Genomic DNA, 17,706 nt, shown 5'->3' with positions numbered 1-17,706 from the left:
CTTTCCTGCGGACATTTATTCAAGTGAGGCTTTCTTCGGCTTTGCCAAACTATGTTATTTCCAGTGTGGACGGGATGAGATACAGTGCAAGTAGGTTTTTGAAAGAAGTGGTCTCTGCTTTCCGGTTTCTGAATGCGCGCTTCAGTTTGGAATATCTTTCTAATGTCACGCGTAAGAAATTGTTAAAAGATTTGCTCGACTCTGTCTTCCCAGAGCCAATCTATCGATCTATGTATAGTGGAGGCCAAGCAGGAAATGTTTTAAAAAGAGTACGAAAAATGTTGGTGCCAGCGGGTGTGAAGACGTTCTTCTTCAAGTTACACACTGGGACGTTGCTGGTTAAAACATGGATGGAGGAAAAGGGATTGTTTCTACCATGGGGTGCTGACTGCTTGTTGTGTCGCAAACCAGAGTCAATAGAACACGTTTTTATTGATTGCTGGGATGCGCTGCTCTTTTGGGACGTGCTCCAGCGTACAATAAAGAAAGACTTACCCCTAACGCCGTATGGGATACGATTCCTGGACATAGAGCCGGATCTTTATAAATATGATGTAATTTTCCTGCTTGGCCTGCACAGTATTTGGCGAAGCAGGATGGCTGTACGACACTGTGATGAAGATGCGCGTTCTGTCCGCGATTACTTCAAAGAAAACATATTTAAGCTACGTGAAGTGTACAAGGAGCTATGTTTTGGAGATGAAGTTATCGAGTTGATGGGAGAGTTGTGTTCCCTGAGACAGTTTTGATTTTCTCACGCGAGTGAAACACATGTCCGTTCTTGTTGTTTGAGTGTGCAGCGCAGAACATCTGTTTATGATCTGTTGTAATCTGTCAAAACAGGCAATAAAGACAAAAAAAAAAAAAATCGGCCATACCATGTTGAATACGCCGGTTCTCGTCCGATCACCGAAGCTAAGCAGCATTGGGCTCGGTCAGTACTTGGGAGGGAGACCACCTGGGAACACCGAGTGCTGATGGCATTTCTTTTGCATTTTTATTCGCCCTTCACGTTTTTTTTTTTTCTGTCATAGTTGCGCAGTGTCTCAGGCAACTATAGGAGGTGACGTTATTTTGTTATCGATAATACAATCTCATCGGCAACGTGTCCAACGTGTAGTACGTGCGGACGCGAAACTGTGGCAAAACTCGAAGCGAACCCGTGGCGTCTCGGCTGTCATTCTGACGTCTGCCGCGGCGGGTACACTGCAGATTAAACTCTAGCAAAGCCCCAAGATAGCTGGGAGGCCCAGTGTGCGCATAACACTGCGCAGAAGCGCACAATATGCGCCCACCGCACCATGCACCGCACCCACTGCCGGTCCATGTGTAAACAACACAGGCTCGCTCCCGCTGCTCTTTCCGTGCATGCCGCAGTGGTTTAGGTTCGCCAGAACGGCTGAGAAAAGCGCAGGGCAGGTAACTGCACGCTTGGCGGCTGTTGCCACGAGCGAGGGAAGTATCCATGCGCAGTTTTGCATCCTCGAGGGCCAAACACAGTACATAAAGACTCGGAAAGCACTGTCTCTCGCCATCGGCCATACCATGTTGAATACGCCGGTTCTCGTCCGATCACCGAAGCTAAGCAGCATTGGGCTCGGTCAGTACTTGGGAGGGAGACCACCTGGGAACACCGAGTGCTGATTCTTTCTTTTGCATTTTTATTCGCCCTTCACGTTTTTTTTTTTTCTGTCATAGTTGCGCAGTGTCTCAGGCAACTAAAGGAGGTGACGTTATTTTGTTATCGATAATACAATCTCATCGGCAACGTGTCCAACGTGTAGTACGTGCGGACGCGAAACTGTGGCAAAACTCGAAGCGAACCCGTGGCGTCTCGGCTGTCATTCTGACGTCTGCCGCGGCGGGTACACTGCAGATTAAACTCTAGCAAAGCCCCAAGATAGCTGGGAGGCCCAGTGTGCGCATAACACTGCGCAGAAGCGCACAATATGCGCCCACCGCACCATGCACCGCACCCACTGCCGGTCCATGTGTAAACAACACAGGCTCGCTCCCGCTGCTCTTTCCGTGCATGCCGCAGTGGTTTAGGTTCGCCAGAACGGCTGAGAAAAGCGCAGGGCAGGTAACTGCACGCTTGGCGGCTGTTGCCACGAGCGAGGGAAGTATCCATGCGCAGTTTTGCATCCTCGAGGGCCAAACACAGTACATAAAGACTCGGAAAGCACTGTCTCTCGCCATCGGCCATACCATGTTGAATACGCCGGTTCTCGTCCGATCACCGAAGCTAAGCAGCATTGGGCTCGGTCAGTACTTGGGAGGGAGACCACCTGGGAACACCGAGTGCTGATGGCATTTCTTTTGCATTTTTATTCGCCCTTCACGTTTTTTTTTTTTCTGTCATAGTTGCGCAGTGTCTCAGGCAACTATAGGAGGTGACGTTATTTTGTTATCGATAATACAATCTCATCGGCAACGTGTCCAACGTGTAGTACGTGCGGACGCGAAACTGTGGCAAAACTCGAAGCGAACCCGTGGCGTGTCGGCTGTCATTCTGACGTCTGCCGCGGCGGGTACACTGCAGATTAAACTCTAGCAAAGCCCCAAGATAGCTGGGAGGCCCAGTGTGCGCATAACACTGCGCAGAAGCGCACAATATGCGCCCACCGCACCATGCACCGCACCCACTGCCGGTCCATGTGTAAACAACACAGGCTCGCTCCCGCTGCTCTTTCCGTGCATGCCGCAGTGGTTTAGGTTCGCCAGAACGGCTGAGAAAAGCGCAGGGCAGGTAACTGCACGCTTGGCGGCTGTTGCCACGAGCGAGGGAAGTATCCATGCGCAGTTTTGCATCCTGGAGGGCCAAACACAGTACATAAAGACTCGGAAAGCACTGTCTCTCGCCATCGGCCATACCATGTGAGATTCTGCTTCTGGCTGCCCTGCTAGACGGACGCAGAAATGGCTCGCTCCGGGCGAGGTGTCGCAACGGCCTTTGTTGGTCGGGATGAATCGGTGTCTGGACCACCTCCTGGTTATCGCTTTCTGCTACCGTCACTGCCGGCTGACGAAGGTATGCGTTTGTGTGTTTTCTTGCACGGTTATACCTCGAATCGTCCGTATCGAATAGAGGACTTTCGTCAACCATTAGAAGATGCCGGCGTCCTTAGGGATGTCAGCGTCATTGGCGCTTACCAGATGAGCCACCTCTGGCTCGTGAGGTTCCGCACCCAGGAGGCGAAGGACGCTGTACTTGCGGCCGGGGGCCTGAGTGTGAAAGGCGGTTACTGTGCCATTATTGATCCCTGTCGAAAGGAGATCAAGGTGAAGATTCACTGGGTGCCATTTCACATACCCAGTGAGACTCTACGGAAGGCCCTGAGCGAGTTTGGGGAAGTGATGGAAATTCAGCATGAGGAATGGTGTGTTCCAGGATTTGAATCGGCGGAGTCGACAACACGTGTCGCTCGAATGGTGCTTAAAGAGGGAGTCACGGCGGAGGAGCTACCGCATCTTTTCAAATTCTACGGGGGCTCCGTCCTTGTGGTTGTGCCCGGTAGGGCGCCTGTTTGTCTCCGATGTCGCAGACGCGGGCATATCCGCCGCGACTGCCAGACGCCCCGCTGCACTAAGTGCCGAGCCTTTGGTCATGTCCGTGAGGACTGCATACGTACGTACGCCAATGTGCTAGGGGCGGCCTCAGAGGACTGTGATGATAAACAGGATATCATGGACGTTGAGGAAGCTGAAACGGCGGCCCCTGATGACCGTCCAAAGAAGAGTGCGTCTGGGGAACAGGGAAGCGTCTCCAACGGAAACATGGAAACTTCGAGCAAGACGCCGAACGAACAACGAGCTTTGAGCAACGCGACTGAAACGCCGCCGATGAGTGACCAGGCGTCTGCCATGAACGCCGAAGCGGAGCCAGTCGAGGATGAAAGGGCATCACATGACACCTTCGGTCCGGCTAAGCGTGCCAAGACGGTGTTGCCGTCCCCTTCACAACCTTCCACCGAGGTCAGGTCGCAACGCCTTGAGCGCCAGTGGCTCAGACCCACCGGGGCCAAGGGGAAGTATGTGCCTGAGTGTCGTTCATCGTCCGCGTCTCCCGTGCGCAGCGCAAGGAGCGCTGATTAATCGCCCCTTCTCGGAGGGTAAGGCGTACGCCTGGTAAGGGACTTGTACCTTTTTGTGCTCAGGATTTTCAGCATGGCTTGTCTTCCGTCAAATTTAAAATGCGGCACGTTAAACGTGCGTGGACTAGCAGCTAGACGTAAACAATGTCAGCTAAGGCGCCTGCTCTATGAGAAAGACCTGGACATTCTTGCAGTACAAGAAACAAAGGTAGAGAGTGCGAGCGCGACAGACGCTATGGTTGCGCAGTTCAAGCCGCGATATAACGTGCGTGCTAGTCATGCAGTGGGGACATCAGCGGGCTGTGTTCTGTTAATTAAGAACAGTCTTAATATCGAGGAACAAGCAGTGGTGTATTGCACGAGGGGAAGGTTTGTGTTCTGTGATCTGTTGTACGGGGAGGAATATTTGAGAGTTATCTGTGTGTATGCTCCTACGAAACCCCGTGAACGACTTTTGTTTTTCCAGGAACTATGTGCGTATCTGGAATGCAATAGACTTGTCATTCTTTTAGGGGATTTCAATTGTGTTCTCAGTGCAGATGACCGATCAGGCTCAACAGTCACCGAAAGCGAAAGTGCTGTTTTCTTGAAAGAAAACATTGAAAAGTATTCACTTCAAGACGTAGCCCAGTTTGCAAAGGGCGGAATGAGGCGTCATTATACACATTTTCAAGGGTGTAGTCATGCTAGGCTAGATAGAGCTTACGTTTCCCTTGACCTGGCGGCAATTTGCGATAACTACATCGTCGAACCGGTTACGTTTAGCGATCACTGTTGTGTCATATTTACCATTGGCAGGAATGTGACACCTCAAGCGAAATTCAGCTGGGACTTGTGGAAACTGAATGCAAAGTTACTAAAGGACGATTCGTTTGTTTTAGAAACAAAGAACGTGTTAGAAGAAGTTCGGTTGAATTATGGAAAAAGTTGGGCAGAAAAGTGGGAGGAATTCAAAATTGATGTCAAAATGAGGGCTATTGAAAGGTCCGTAGAAATCAAGCACGCTGAGAAAGCGAAACAGAAGAACCTAAAACAGATGTTGAAAGAATTAATTACAGAGGAAAATAGAGCTCCGGGACTATACAGTGACCTTATCAGCGAAGTTAAAGCAAAGCTTGAGGTTATCGATGCGACATTGTTTCAGGGAGCTGCAATTCGTGCACGAGCAGATCGCTTGCTGGCAGATGATATGCCCAGTAGGCGAAATTTGACGACAGAAAAAAGATACGCTAGAAGAAAAGATATCGTAGAAATTGAAAACAAAGGCATTCTGACAGACAATCCCAAGGCGATAAGGGAGGCTTTCAGTGAGCATTACCGTGATTTGTTCGCTTCCAAATCGGCAGATGTACAGGCCTTTCAGGATGAATTTTTAAGTCTGTTACCCCGACTGACCAGTGAAGACACTGACATCCTGTCTGCCGACTTATCAACAGCGGAATTGGAATGCGCTATTGATGAGCTTCACTTGGGGAAATCGCCAGGTACTGACGGGATAACAGCAGAATTTTATAAGGCGTTCAAACGTGAAACTGCTCTCATTTTGCAACGCGTTTATGAAGAGTCATATAGAACTGGTATTTTACCACCGTCGTTTTCTCGTGCACATACAGTACTTATACCGAAAACTGACAATCCTGCTCAGCTTAAGCAAGTTACAGGTTATCGGCCGATAACGCTTACTAATGTTGATTATAAAATTTTTATGAAAGTATTAGCCAAACGTTTACAATCAGTTATCGACATCTTGGTTGGCCCCCACCAGACATGTGGAATTCAAGGGCGGACCATCTTCACGAATGTTCATGTCACTCGGAGTATACTGGAATGCTGTGACGCTGACTTTAGGCGAGTCGCAATGTTGCAAATTGATTTAGAGAAGGCATTTGACCGTGTATGTCATGACATTCTTTTTAAAATCCTTGAACATGTCTGTGTTGGAGAAGTTATTTTAAAAGGGGTTAAAATGGCCTATAGCAACTGCACCACGAATCTGGTTGTTAACCGAGAGCTCACAGACAGAATTGCCGTTAGAGCATCCGTGCGGCAAGGCTGCCCAATGTCACCGCTACTTTTCGCTCTGTACCTGGAGCCACTTTGCCGAAATGTCATAAATAACAGCTGTATTCGTGGTTTCGAACTGGAAGCATGTGAAATTAAAGTATTGGCTTATGCCGATGATGTGGCAGTTTTCTGTAGTGACCACAGCAGCATAGAACATGCGATGTCGGTTGTTCGTAGATTTTGTGATGTAACCAATAGCGTTGTTAACCTGGACAAGTGTGCGGGCCTTTGGCATGGGAATTGGGCATCAGCGCCTTTGTTTCATGCAAGTGTAAAATGGTCACATGTTCCTTCCAAATACCTAGGTGTACCTCTTGACAAGTATCGAGATAACGATGACTTTTGGAAGGAGAAAATTCAAGAACTCTCCACGCGTGCACAGAAATGGTCGGGGAAGGAACTGTCTGTATTCACGCGCGCAAACATATGCAATGTATATCTGGTTTCAAAAGTGTGCTATTTGTTGCAGGTCCTTTCATGCTCTCGACTTAGCATTCAAAAGTTTCATCGTCTCTTCGCAGTTTTTGTTTGGCAGTCCTCATGGGAGAGGACTAAACGTGATAATTTATTTCTGCGTTTGAGAAAAGGGGGTCTTTCCTTGCCACACTTGTACCTGAGGCAGGTGGTGTCAAGATTTCTGTTTCTTCGAGATCAACGCGACCCTTTCCTGCGGACATTTATTCAAGTGAGGCTTTCTTCGGCTTTGCCAAACTATGTTATTTCCAGTGTGGACGGGATGAGATACAGTGCAAGTAGGTTTTTGAAAGAAGTGGTCTCTGCTTTCCGGTTTCTGAATGCGCGCTTCAGTTTGGAATATCTTTCTAATGTCACGCGTAAGAAATTGTTAAAAGATTTGCTCGACTCTGTCTTCCCAGAGCCAATCTATCGATCTATGTATAGTGGAGGCCAAGCAGGAAATGTTTTAAAAAGAGTACGAAAAATGTTGGTGCCAGCGGGTGTGAAGACGTTCTTCTTCAAGTTACACACTGGGACGTTGCTGGTTAAAACATGGATGGAGGAAAAGGGATTGTTTCTACCATGGGGTGCTGACTGCTTGTTGTGTCGCAAACCAGAGTCAATAGAACACGTTTTTATTGATTGCTGGGATGCGCTGCTCTTTTGGGACGTGCTCCAGCGTACAAAAAAGAAAGACTTACCCCTAACGCCGTATGGGATACGATTCCTGGACATAGAGCCGGATCTTTATAAATATGATGTAATTTTCCTGCTTGGCCTGCACAGTATTTGGCGAAGCAGGATGGCTGTACGACACTGTGATGAAGATGCGCGTTCTGTCCGCGATTACTTCAAAGAAAACATATTTAAGCTACGTGAAGTGTACAAGGAGCTATGTTTTGGAGATGAAGTTATCGAGTTGATGGGAGAGTTGTGTTCCCTGAGACAGTTTTGATTTTCTCACGCGAGTGAAACACATGTCCGTTCTTGTTGTTTGAGTGTGCAGCGCAGAACATCTGTTTATGATCTGTTGTAATCTGTCAAAACAGGCAATAAAGACAAAAAAAAAAAAAATCGGCCATACCATGTTGAATACGCCGGTTCTCGTCCGATCACCGAAGCTAAGCAGCATTGGGCTCGGTCAGTACTTGGGAGGGAGACCACCTGGGAACACCGAGTGCTGATGGCATTTCTTTTGCATTTTTATTCGCCCTTCACGTTTTTTTTTTTTTCTGTCATAGTTGCGCAGTGTCTCAGGCAACTATAGGAGGTGACGTTATTTTGTTATCGATAATACAATCTCATCGGCAACGTGTCCAACGTGTAGTACGTGCGGACGCGAAACTGTGGCAAAACTCGAAGCGAACCCGTGGCGTCTCGGCTGTCATTCTGACGTCTGCCGCGGCGGGTACACTGCAGATTAAACTCTAGCAAAGCCCCAAGATAGCTGGGAGGCCCAGTGTGCGCATAACACTGCGCAGAAGCGCACAATATGCGCCCACCGCACCATGCACCGCACCCACTGCCGGTCCATGTGTAAACAACACAGGCTCGCTCCCGCTGCTCTTTCCGTGCATGCCGCAGTGGTTTAGGTTCGCCAGAACGGCTGAGAAAAGCGCAGGGCAGGTAACTGCACGCTTGGCGGCTGTTGCCACGAGCGAGGGAAGTATCCATGCGCAGTTTTGCATCCTCGAGGGCCAAACACAGTACATAAAGACTCGGAAAGCACTGTCTCTCGCCATCGGCCATACCATGTTGAATACGCCGGTTCTCGTCCGATCACCGAAGCTAAGCAGCATTGGGCTCGGTCAGTACTTGGGAGGGAGACCACCTGGGAACACCGAGTGCTGATTCTTTCTTTTGCATTTTTATTCGCCCTTCACGTTTTTTTTTTTTTTCTGTCATAGTTGCGCAGTGTCTCAGGCAACTATAGGAGGTGACGTTATTTTGTTATCGATAATACAATCTCATCGGCAACGTGTCCAACGTGTAGTACGTGCGGACGCGAAACTGTGGCAAAACTCGAAGCGAACCCGTGGCGTCTCGGCTGTCATTCTGACGTCTGCCGCGGCGGGTACACTGCAGATTAAACTCTAGCAAAGCCCCAAGATAGCTGGGAGGCCCAGTGTGCGCATAACACTGCGCAGAAGCGCACAATATGCGCCCACCGCACCATGCACCGCACCCACTGCCGGTCCATGTGTAAACAACACAGGCTCGCTCCCGCTGCTCTTTCCGTGCATGCCGCAGTGGTTTAGGTTCGCCAGAACGGCTGAGAAAAGCGCAGGGCAGGTAACTGCACGCTTGGCGGCTGTTGCCACGAGCGAGGGAAGTATCCATGCGCAGTTTTGCATCCTCGAGGGCCAAACACAGTACATAAAGACTCGGAAAGCACTGTCTCTCGCCATCGGCCATACCATGTTGAATACGCCGGTTCTCGTCCGATCACCGAAGCTAAGCAGCATTGGGCTCGGTCAGTACTTGGGAGGGAGACCACCTGGGAACACCGAGTGCTGATGGCATTTCTTTTGCATTTTTATTCGCCCTTCACGTTTTTTTTTTTTCTGTCATAGTTGCGCAGTGTCTCAGGCAACTATAGGAGGTGACGTTATTTTGTTATCGATAATACAATCTCATCGGCAACGTGTCCAACGTGTAGTACGTGCGGACGCGAAACTGTGGCAAAACTCGAAGCGAACCCGTGGCGTCTCGGCTGTCATTCTGACGTCTGCCGCGGCGGGTACACTGCAGATTAAACTCTAGCAAAGCCCCAAGATAGCTGGGAGGCCCAGTGTGCGCATAACACTGCGCAGAAGCGCACAATATGCGCCCACCGCACCATGCACCGCACCCACTGCCGGTCCATGTGTAAACAACACAGGCTCGCTCCCGCTGCTCTTTCCGTGCATGCCGCAGTGGTTTAGGTTCGCCAGAACGGCTGAGAAAAGCGCAGGGCAGGTAACTGCACGCTTGGCGGCTGTTGCCACGAGCGAGGGAAGTATCCATGCGCAGTTTTGCATCCTGGAGGGCCAAACACAGTACATAAAGACTCGGAAAGCACTGTCTCTCGCCATCGGCCATACCATGTGAGATTCTGCTTCTGGCTGCCCTGCTAGACGGACGCAGAAATGGCTCGCTCCGGGCGAGGTGTCGCAACGGCCTTTGTTGGTCGGGATGAATCGGTGTCTGGACCACCTCCTGGTTATCGCTTTCTGCTACCGTCACTGCCGGCTGACGAAGGTATGCGTTTGTGTGTTTTCTTGCACGGTTATACCTCGAATCGTCCGTATCGAATAGAGGACTTTCGTCAACCATTAGAAGATGCCGGCGTCCTTAGGGATGTCAGCGTCATTGGCGCTTACCAGATGAGCCACCTCTGGCTCGTGAGGTTCCGCACCCAGGAGGCGAAGGACGCTGTACTTGCGGCCGGGGGCCTGAGTGTGAAAGGCGGTTACTGTGCCATTATTGATCCCTGTCGAAAGGAGATCAAGGTGAAGATTCACTGGGTGCCATTTCACATACCCAGTGAGACTCTACGGAAGGCCCTGAGCGAGTTTGGGGAAGTGATGGAAATTCAGCATGAGGAATGGTGTGTTCCAGGATTTGAATCGGCGGAGTCGACAACACGTGTCGCTCGAATGGTGCTTAAAGAGGGAGTCACGGCGGAGGAGCTACCGCATCTTTTCAAATTCTACGGGGGCTCCGTCCTTGTGGTTGTGCCCGGTAGGGCGCCTGTTTGTCTCCGATGTCGCAGACGCGGGCATATCCGCCGCGACTGCCAGACGCCCCGCTGCACTAAGTGCCGAGCCTTTGGTCATGTCCGTGAGGACTGCATACGTACGTACGCCAATGTGCTAGGGGCGGCCTCAGAGGACTGTGATGATAAACAGGATATCATGGACGTTGAGGAAGCTGAAACGGCGGCCCCTGATGACCGTCCAAAGAAGAGTGCGTCTGGGGAACAGGGAAGCGTCTCCAACGGAAACATGGAAACTTCGAGCAAGACGCCGAACGAACAACGAGCTTTGAGCAACGCGACTGAAACGCCGCCGATGAGTGACCAGGCGTCTGCCATGAACGCCGAAGCGGAGCCAGTCGAGGATGAAAGGGCATCACATGACACCTTCGGTCCGGCTAAGCGTGCCAAGACGGTGTTGCCGTCCCCTTCACAACCTTCCACCGAGGTCAGGTCGCAACGCCTTGAGCGCCAGTGGCTCAGACCCACCGGGGCCAAGGGGAAGTATGTGCCTGAGTGTCGTTCATCGTCCGCGTCTCCCGTGCGCAGCGCAAGGAGCGCTGATTAATCGCCCCTTCTCGGAGGGTAAGGCGTACGCCTGGTAAGGGACTTGTACCTTTTTGTGCTCAGGATTTTCAGCATGGCTTGTCTTCCGTCAAATTTAAAATGCGGCACGTTAAACGTGCGTGGACTAGCAGCTAGACGTAAACAATGTCAGCTAAGGCGCCTGCTCTATGAGAAAGACCTGGACATTCTTGCAGTACAAGAAACAAAGGTAGAGAGTGCGAGCGCGACAGACGCTATGGTTGCGCAGTTCAAGCCGCGATATAACGTGCGTGCTAGTCATGCAGTGGGGACATCAGCGGGCTGTGTTCTGTTAATTAAGAACAGTCTTAATATCGAGGAACAAGCAGTGGTGTATTGCACGAGGGGAAGGTTTGTGTTCTGTGATCTGTTGTACGGGGAGGAATATTTGAGAGTTATCTGTGTGTATGCTCCTACGAAACCCCGTGAACGACTTTTGTTTTTCCAGGAACTATGTGCGTATCTGGAATGCAATAGACTTGTCATTCTTTTAGGGGATTTCAATTGTGTTCTCAGTGCAGATGACCGATCAGGCTCAACAGTCACCGAAAGCGAAAGTGCTGTTTTCTTGAAAGAAAACATTGAAAAGTATTCACTTCAAGACGTAGCCCAGTTTGCAAAGGGCGGAATGAGGCGTCATTATACACATTTTCAAGGGTGTAGTCATGCTAGGCTAGATAGAGCTTACGTTTCCCTTGACCTGGCGGCAATTTGCGATAACTACATCGTCGAACCGGTTACGTTTAGCGATCACTGTTGTGTCATATTTACCATTGGCAGGAATGTGACACCTCAAGCGAAATTCAGCTGGGACTTGTGGAAACTGAATGCAAAGTTACTAAAGGACGATTCGTTTGTTTTAGAAACAAAGAACGTGTTAGAAGAAGTTCGGTTGAATTATGGAAAAAGTTGGGCAGAAAAGTGGGAGGAATTCAAAATTGATGTCAAAATGAGGGCTATTGAAAGGTCCGTAGAAATCAAGCACGCTGAGAAAGCGAAACAGAAGAACCTAAAACAGATGTTGAAAGAATTAATTACAGAGGAAAATAGAGCTCCGGGACTATACAGTGACCTTATCAGCGAAGTTAAAGCAAAGCTTGAGGTTATCGATGCGACATTGTTTCAGGGAGCTGCAATTCGTGCACGAGCAGATCGCTTGCTGGCAGATGATATGCCCAGTAGGCGAAATTTGACGACAGAAAAAAGATACGCTAGAAGAAAAGATATCGTAGAAATTGAAAACAAAGGCATTCTGACAGACAATCCCAAGGCGATAAGGGAGGCTTTCAGTGAGCATTACCGTGATTTGTTCGCTTCCAAATCGGCAGATGTACAGGCCTTTCAGGATGAATTTTTAAGTCTGTTACCCCGACTGGCCAGTGAAGACACTGACATCCTGTCTGCCGACTTATCAACAGCGGAATTGGAATGCGCTATTGATGAGCTTCACTTGGGGAAATCGCCAGGTACTGACGGGATAACAGCAGAATTTTATAAGGCGTTCAAACGTGAAACTGCTCTCATTTTGCAACGCGTTTATGAAGAGTCATATAGAACTGGTATTTTACCACCGTCGTTTTCTCGTGCACATACAGTACTTATACCGAAAACTGACAATCCTGCTCAGCTTAAGCAAGTTACAGGTTATCGGCCGATAACGCTTACTAATGTTGATTATAAAATTTTTATGAAAGTATTAGCCAAACGTTTACAATCAGTTATGGACATCTTGGTTGGCCCCCACCAGACATGTGGAATTCAAGGGCGGACCATCTTCACGAATGTTCATGTCACTCGGAGTATACTGGAATGCTGTGACGCTGACTTTAGGCGAGTCGCAATGTTGCAAATTGATTTAGAGAAGGCATTTGACCGTGTATGTCATGACATTCTTTTTAAAATCCTTGAACATGTCTGTGTTGGAGAAGTTATTTTAAAAGGGGTTAAAATGGCCTATAGCAACTGCACCACGAATCTGGTTGTTAACCGAGAGCTCACAGACAGAATTGCCGTTAGAGCATCCGTGCGGCAAGGCTGCCCAATGTCACCGCTACTTTTCGCTCTGTACCTGGAGCCACTTTGCCGAAATGTAATAAATAACAGCTGTATTCGTGGTTTCGAACTGGAAGCATGTGAAATTAAAGTATTGGCTTATGCCGATGATGTGGCAGTTTTCTGTAGTGACCACAGCAGCATAGAACATGCGATGTCGGTTGTTCGTAGATTTTGTGATGTAACCAATAGCGTTGTTAACCTGGACAAGTGTGCGGGCCTTTGGCATGGGAATTGGGCATCAGCGCCTTTGTTTCATGCAAGTGTAAAATGGTCACATGTTCCTTCCAAATACCTAGGTGTACCTCTTGACAAGTATCGAGATAACGATGACTTTTGGAAGGAGAAAATTCAAGAACTCTCCACGCGTGCACAGAAATGGTCGGGGAAGGAACTGTCTGTATTCACGCGCGCAAACATATGCAATGTATATCTGGTTTCAAAAGTGTGCTATTTGTTGCAGGTCCTTTCATGCTCTCGACTTAGCATTCAAAAGTTTCATCGTCTCTTCGCAGTTTTTGTTTGGCAGTCCTCATGGGAGAGGACTAAACGTGATAATTTATTTCTGCGTTTGAGAAAAGGGGGTCTTTCCTTGCCACACTTGTACCTGAGGCAGGTGGTGTCAAGATTTCTGTTTCTTCGAGATCAACGCGACCCTTTCCTGCGGACATTTATTCAAGTGAGGCTTTCTTCGGCTTTGCCAAACTATGTTATTTCCAGTGTGGACGGGATGAGATACAGTGCAAGTAGGTTTTTGAAAGAAGTGGTCTCTGCTTTCCGGTTTCTGAATGCGCGCTTCAGTTTGGAATATCTTTCTAATGTCACGCGTAAGAAATTGTTAAAAGATTTGCTCGACTCTGTCTTCCCAGAGCCAATCTATCGATCTATGTATAGTGGAGGCCAAGCAGGAAATGTTTTAAAAAGAGTACGAAAAATGTTGGTGCCAGCGGGTGTGAAGACGTTCTTCTTCAAGTTACACACTGGGACGTTGCTGGTTAAAACATGGATGGAGGAAAAGGGATTGTTTCTACCATGGGGTGCTGACTGCTTGTTGTGTCGCAAACCAGAGTCAATAGAACACGTTTTTATTGATTGCTGGGATGCGCTGCTCTTTTGGGACGTGCTCCAGCGTACAATAAAGAAAGACTTACCCCTAACGCCGTATGGGATACGATTCCTGGACATAGAGCCGGATCTTTATAAATATGATGTAATTTTCCTGCTTGGCCTGCACAGTATTTGGCGAAGCAGGATGGCTGTACGACACTGTGATGAAGATGCGCGTTCTGTCCGCGATTACTTCAAAGAAAACATATTTAAGCTACGTGAAGTGTACAAGGAGCTATGTTTTGGAGATGAAGTTATCGAGTTGATGGGAGAGTTGTGTTCCCTGAGACAGTTTTGATTTTCTCACGCGAGTGAAACACATGTCCGTTCTTGTTGTTTGAGTGTGCAGCGCAGAACATCTGTTTATGATCTGTTGTAATCTGTCAAAACAGGCAATAAAGACAAAAAAAAAAAAAAAATCGGCCATACCATGTTGAATACGCCGGTTCTCGTCCGATCACCGAAGCTAAGCAGCATTGGGCTCGGTCAGTACTTGGGAGGGAGACCACCTGGGAACACCGAGTGCTGATGGCATTTCTTTTGCATTTTTATTCGCCCTTCACGTTTTTTTTTTTCTGTCATAGTTGCGCAGTGTCTCAGGCAACTATAGGAGGTGACGTTATTTTGTTATCGATAATACAATCTCATCGGCAACGTGTCCAACGTGTAGTACGTGCGGACGCGAAACTGTGGCAAAACTCGAAGCGAACCCGTGGCGTCTCGGCTGTCATTCTGACGTCTGCCGCGGCGGGTACACTGCAGATTAAACTCTAGCAAAGCCCCAAGATAGCTGGGAGGCCCAGTGTGCGCATAACACTGCGCAGAAGCGCACAATATGCGCCCACCGCACCATGCACCGCACCCACTGCCGGTCCATGTGTAAACAACACAGGCTCGCTCCCGCTGCTCTTTCCGTGCATGCCGCAGTGGTTTAGGTTCGCCAGAACGGCTGAGAAAAGCGCAGGGCAGGTAACTGCACGCTTGGCGGCTGTTGCCACGAGCGAGGGAAGTATCCATGCGCAGTTTTGCATCCTCGAGGGCCAAACACAGTACATAAAGACTCGGAAAGCACTGTCTCTCGCCATCGGCCATACCATGTCATTCTACTTCCAGCCACCGTGAGTGACGGACGCAGAATCATGGGCTCCCACGGAGCGGCGATAGCGGCCGTTGCCGGCCGCGGAAACAGGTTTTCCAGCGAAGCTGATAAGGAATACGAGATCGTTCTGCCTACCCTGCCCACCGGACGTGTTGTTTTAAACACGGTTTTTCTGCACGGCGACGTGCGTGTGCGACCCTACAGGGTCGAAGACTTCAGGGACGCCCTCGCCAACGTTGGTGCGCTCCCCGACGTCGTGGCGTTGGGGGCGTACCAGATAAACCACGTGTGGGCGGTGACCTTCAGCAGCGCTGACGCCGCAAAGAAACTGGCCGCCATGAAGGAGCTGGAAGTCAAGGGACGCCGCTGCATCGTTTTTGACCCAGAGGACCACCAGGTCAAGCTGCGACTGCACTGGATGCTTCACGGCGTCGCCGACGAGGACATCCGTACGGCATTCGCGGCGTTCGGCAACGTGACCGAAGTCACCCGGGAGCGTTGGCGCGTCGCCGGCATGAAGGAGAAGGGGTCCACCACGAGGACCGTGCTCCTCAAACTGAAGCCAGGCGTGAAGGTGGATGACCTGCCCCACCAGGTACGAGTCGCTGGCGAGTTGGCTCTCGTGGTGGTGCCAGGGCGGCCGATGCAGTGCCTGCGCTGCAGCGGCACGGGGCACGTGCGCCGTGATTGTAAGGTGCCCAGGTGCTCGAAGTGCCGTCGCTATGGACACTCCGAGGCTGACTGCGTGCGCACCTACGCGTCGGCTACAGGGCGTGTAGCGGCGAGCGACTCCGCAGAGCTCATGGATGTCGTCGAGGCGGAGGAAGCAGCCAGCGGCATCGACGACACGGGCAAAACGGCGGGGGTTGAACCAGCTGTCTCGAGCAGCAACGCCGACGGGGCTGGCGCACAGGAGAGCGCGTCGCTAACTACTGACCTCTCTTCGACGCCTGTGGAGACGCCCAAAGAAAACCCGAGCCCGCCAGAGCACGTGGACGTGGAAACAAAGGCGGCCAGCGAGAACCGCGACGAGAAGGCCGACGCCCGCGTGAACACCGGCGTGACCACCCCTGCGAAGCGTCCGCACACCGAGACCAAGGCCGACGGGGAGAAGGCAGCGGATTCCAGCGTGGAGGAACCGCCGACAAAGACGCCCCAAGCACGACGACCCAGTCTGCGACCGCGCCCGAAGGTTCCGGATGACAGGCGTGGCGGCGGCAAGGCGCCGCCTGACCAGGTCCATGTGCTCGCGCCGGATGACACCGGCGGCGACGGCATCGTCTAGCGACATGCTAGGCGCGGGAGGTAAGCACCATGCTTTCGGTCCCTTCTTCTTAAGTTGAAATGGCTTCCGCAACTCCGTTCAAAGTCGCTACCTTAAATGTCAGAGGCCTGGCAGGCAAAAGAAAACAAAGCCAGCTGTACCGACTTATAACGGAGCAAGACATTGATATATTAGCAGTGCAGGAAACTAAAGTCGATGGTGAGGAAGAGACCGGGAGCATGGTGCGGCGTTTCACGTCTAGATATTTTGCCGTTGTCAGCCATGCGGTGGGCACATCGGCAGGTTGTATTCTGTTTGTCAAGAAGTTGCCGGGGCTAGAGGTACACGGTCATTATTCGTGTTTGTCGGGTCGATACGTGTCCATAGATTTTTCACTGTGCAACACTGACTGGCGCATTGTTTGCCTGTACGCTCCTAATTCGGTTGATGGCCGAGCCACGTTTTTTGAAAGTGTCCAAGAACGGCTTCGCACGGACAGACAGCTGATTGTTATGGGCGATTATAACTGTGTTCTTAGCGCGCGCGACAAGACAAGTGTCCGAAATTTCCGAGATAAGAGCACTCAAGTGTTGTTGCGAGTGATTGTGAACTGCAACCTCGAGGATGTCGCTGAGTGTCTTGAAGGAGCGCGTGCTGTAAAGTACACACGATTCGAGGGCTCAAGTCACGCACGGCTAGACCGCATTTATGCATCCGCGGATACTGTACCTAAATGCAATAGTTATGGAGTAGTGCCGGTTTCATTTTCTGACCACTGTTTAGTTCAATGTTGCATAGGAATTGTTAAGAAGGGGAATGTTTTTTCGTGGGAAATGTGGAAGTTAAACGACAAACTACTTCAGGACGAATTTTATAACCAAGCTGTAAGGGAAGAAATAGCAAAAATAGAACCAAGTAGCAACATGAGGATTTGGCAGCAGTGGGAGCTCACTAAAGAAACTTTAAAATTAAAAGCAATAGAAAGAGCCACCTGTATACGTCATGAAGCAAAAAAAGAGGAAATGGAGCTAAAGGCACTGCTTCAGAAGATGATAAAACAGGAATGCCGAGCGCCTGGTACATGGATAGAAGACATAAGAAAAACCAAACAAAAGTTACAGCTTATCGAAGAAGAACGTTATCGGGGAGCGCTGGTGAGGGCAAGGGCAGAAGACATGGCTGCAGGGGAAGCGCCAACGAAACGAGCGCTTGGTTTAGAAAAAGCCCGTGCCGAAAGAAACCACATAAA

General features: G+C 50.0%; 2 protein-coding genes, 2 non-coding genes and 5 pseudogenes across 4 annotated transcripts; all 9 read left to right on the top strand.

Moving 5' to 3' along the window:
* Positions 1-864: 864 nt before the first annotated feature.
* On the top strand, positions 865-983 carry LOC149369093 (5S ribosomal RNA; annotated as a pseudogene).
* Positions 984-1,530: 547 nt separating this feature from the next.
* Positions 1,531-1,649, top strand: LOC149369092 (5S ribosomal RNA; annotated as a pseudogene).
* Positions 1,650-2,194: 545 nt separating this feature from the next.
* Positions 2,195-2,313, top strand: LOC149369091 (5S ribosomal RNA). Its single transcript, XR_016287367.1, has one exon. It is a non-coding gene; the product is annotated as a 5S ribosomal RNA (ribosomal RNA).
* Positions 2,314-2,883: 570 nt separating this feature from the next.
* LOC149369090 (uncharacterized) lies at positions 2,884-4,891 on the top strand. The gene has a single exon (XM_089558256.1). The coding sequence runs from the start codon at positions 2,920-2,922 to the stop codon at positions 4,093-4,095; it is 1,176 nt and encodes a 391-aa protein (XP_089414382.1). The 5' UTR covers positions 2,884-2,919; the 3' UTR covers positions 4,096-4,891.
* Positions 4,892-7,684: 2,793 nt separating this feature from the next.
* Positions 7,685-7,803, top strand: LOC149369089 (5S ribosomal RNA; annotated as a pseudogene).
* A 548-nt stretch (positions 7,804-8,351) lies between these two features.
* LOC149369088 (5S ribosomal RNA) lies at positions 8,352-8,470 on the top strand (annotated as a pseudogene).
* Positions 8,471-9,017: 547 nt separating this feature from the next.
* On the top strand, positions 9,018-9,136 carry LOC149369087 (5S ribosomal RNA). The gene has a single exon (XR_016287366.1). It is a non-coding gene; the product is annotated as a 5S ribosomal RNA (ribosomal RNA).
* A 570-nt stretch (positions 9,137-9,706) lies between these two features.
* LOC149369086 (uncharacterized) lies at positions 9,707-11,714 on the top strand. Its single transcript, XM_089558242.1, has one exon. The coding sequence runs from the start codon at positions 9,743-9,745 to the stop codon at positions 10,916-10,918; it is 1,176 nt and encodes a 391-aa protein (XP_089414368.1). The 5' UTR covers positions 9,707-9,742; the 3' UTR covers positions 10,919-11,714.
* A 2,795-nt stretch (positions 11,715-14,509) lies between these two features.
* On the top strand, positions 14,510-14,628 carry LOC149369085 (5S ribosomal RNA; annotated as a pseudogene).
* The last annotated feature ends 3,078 nt before the right edge of the window (positions 14,629-17,706 follow it).

This window comes from Amblyomma mixtum, chromosome 1 (genome assembly GCF_055824585.1).
Source record: "Amblyomma mixtum isolate Tamu chromosome 1, ASM5582458v1, whole genome shotgun sequence".
NCBI lineage: Eukaryota > Metazoa > Arthropoda > Arachnida > Ixodida > Ixodidae > Amblyomma > Amblyomma mixtum.
Note: the sequence above shows the minus strand (reverse complement) of the source record. Positions and strands in the feature narration are given on the sequence as shown.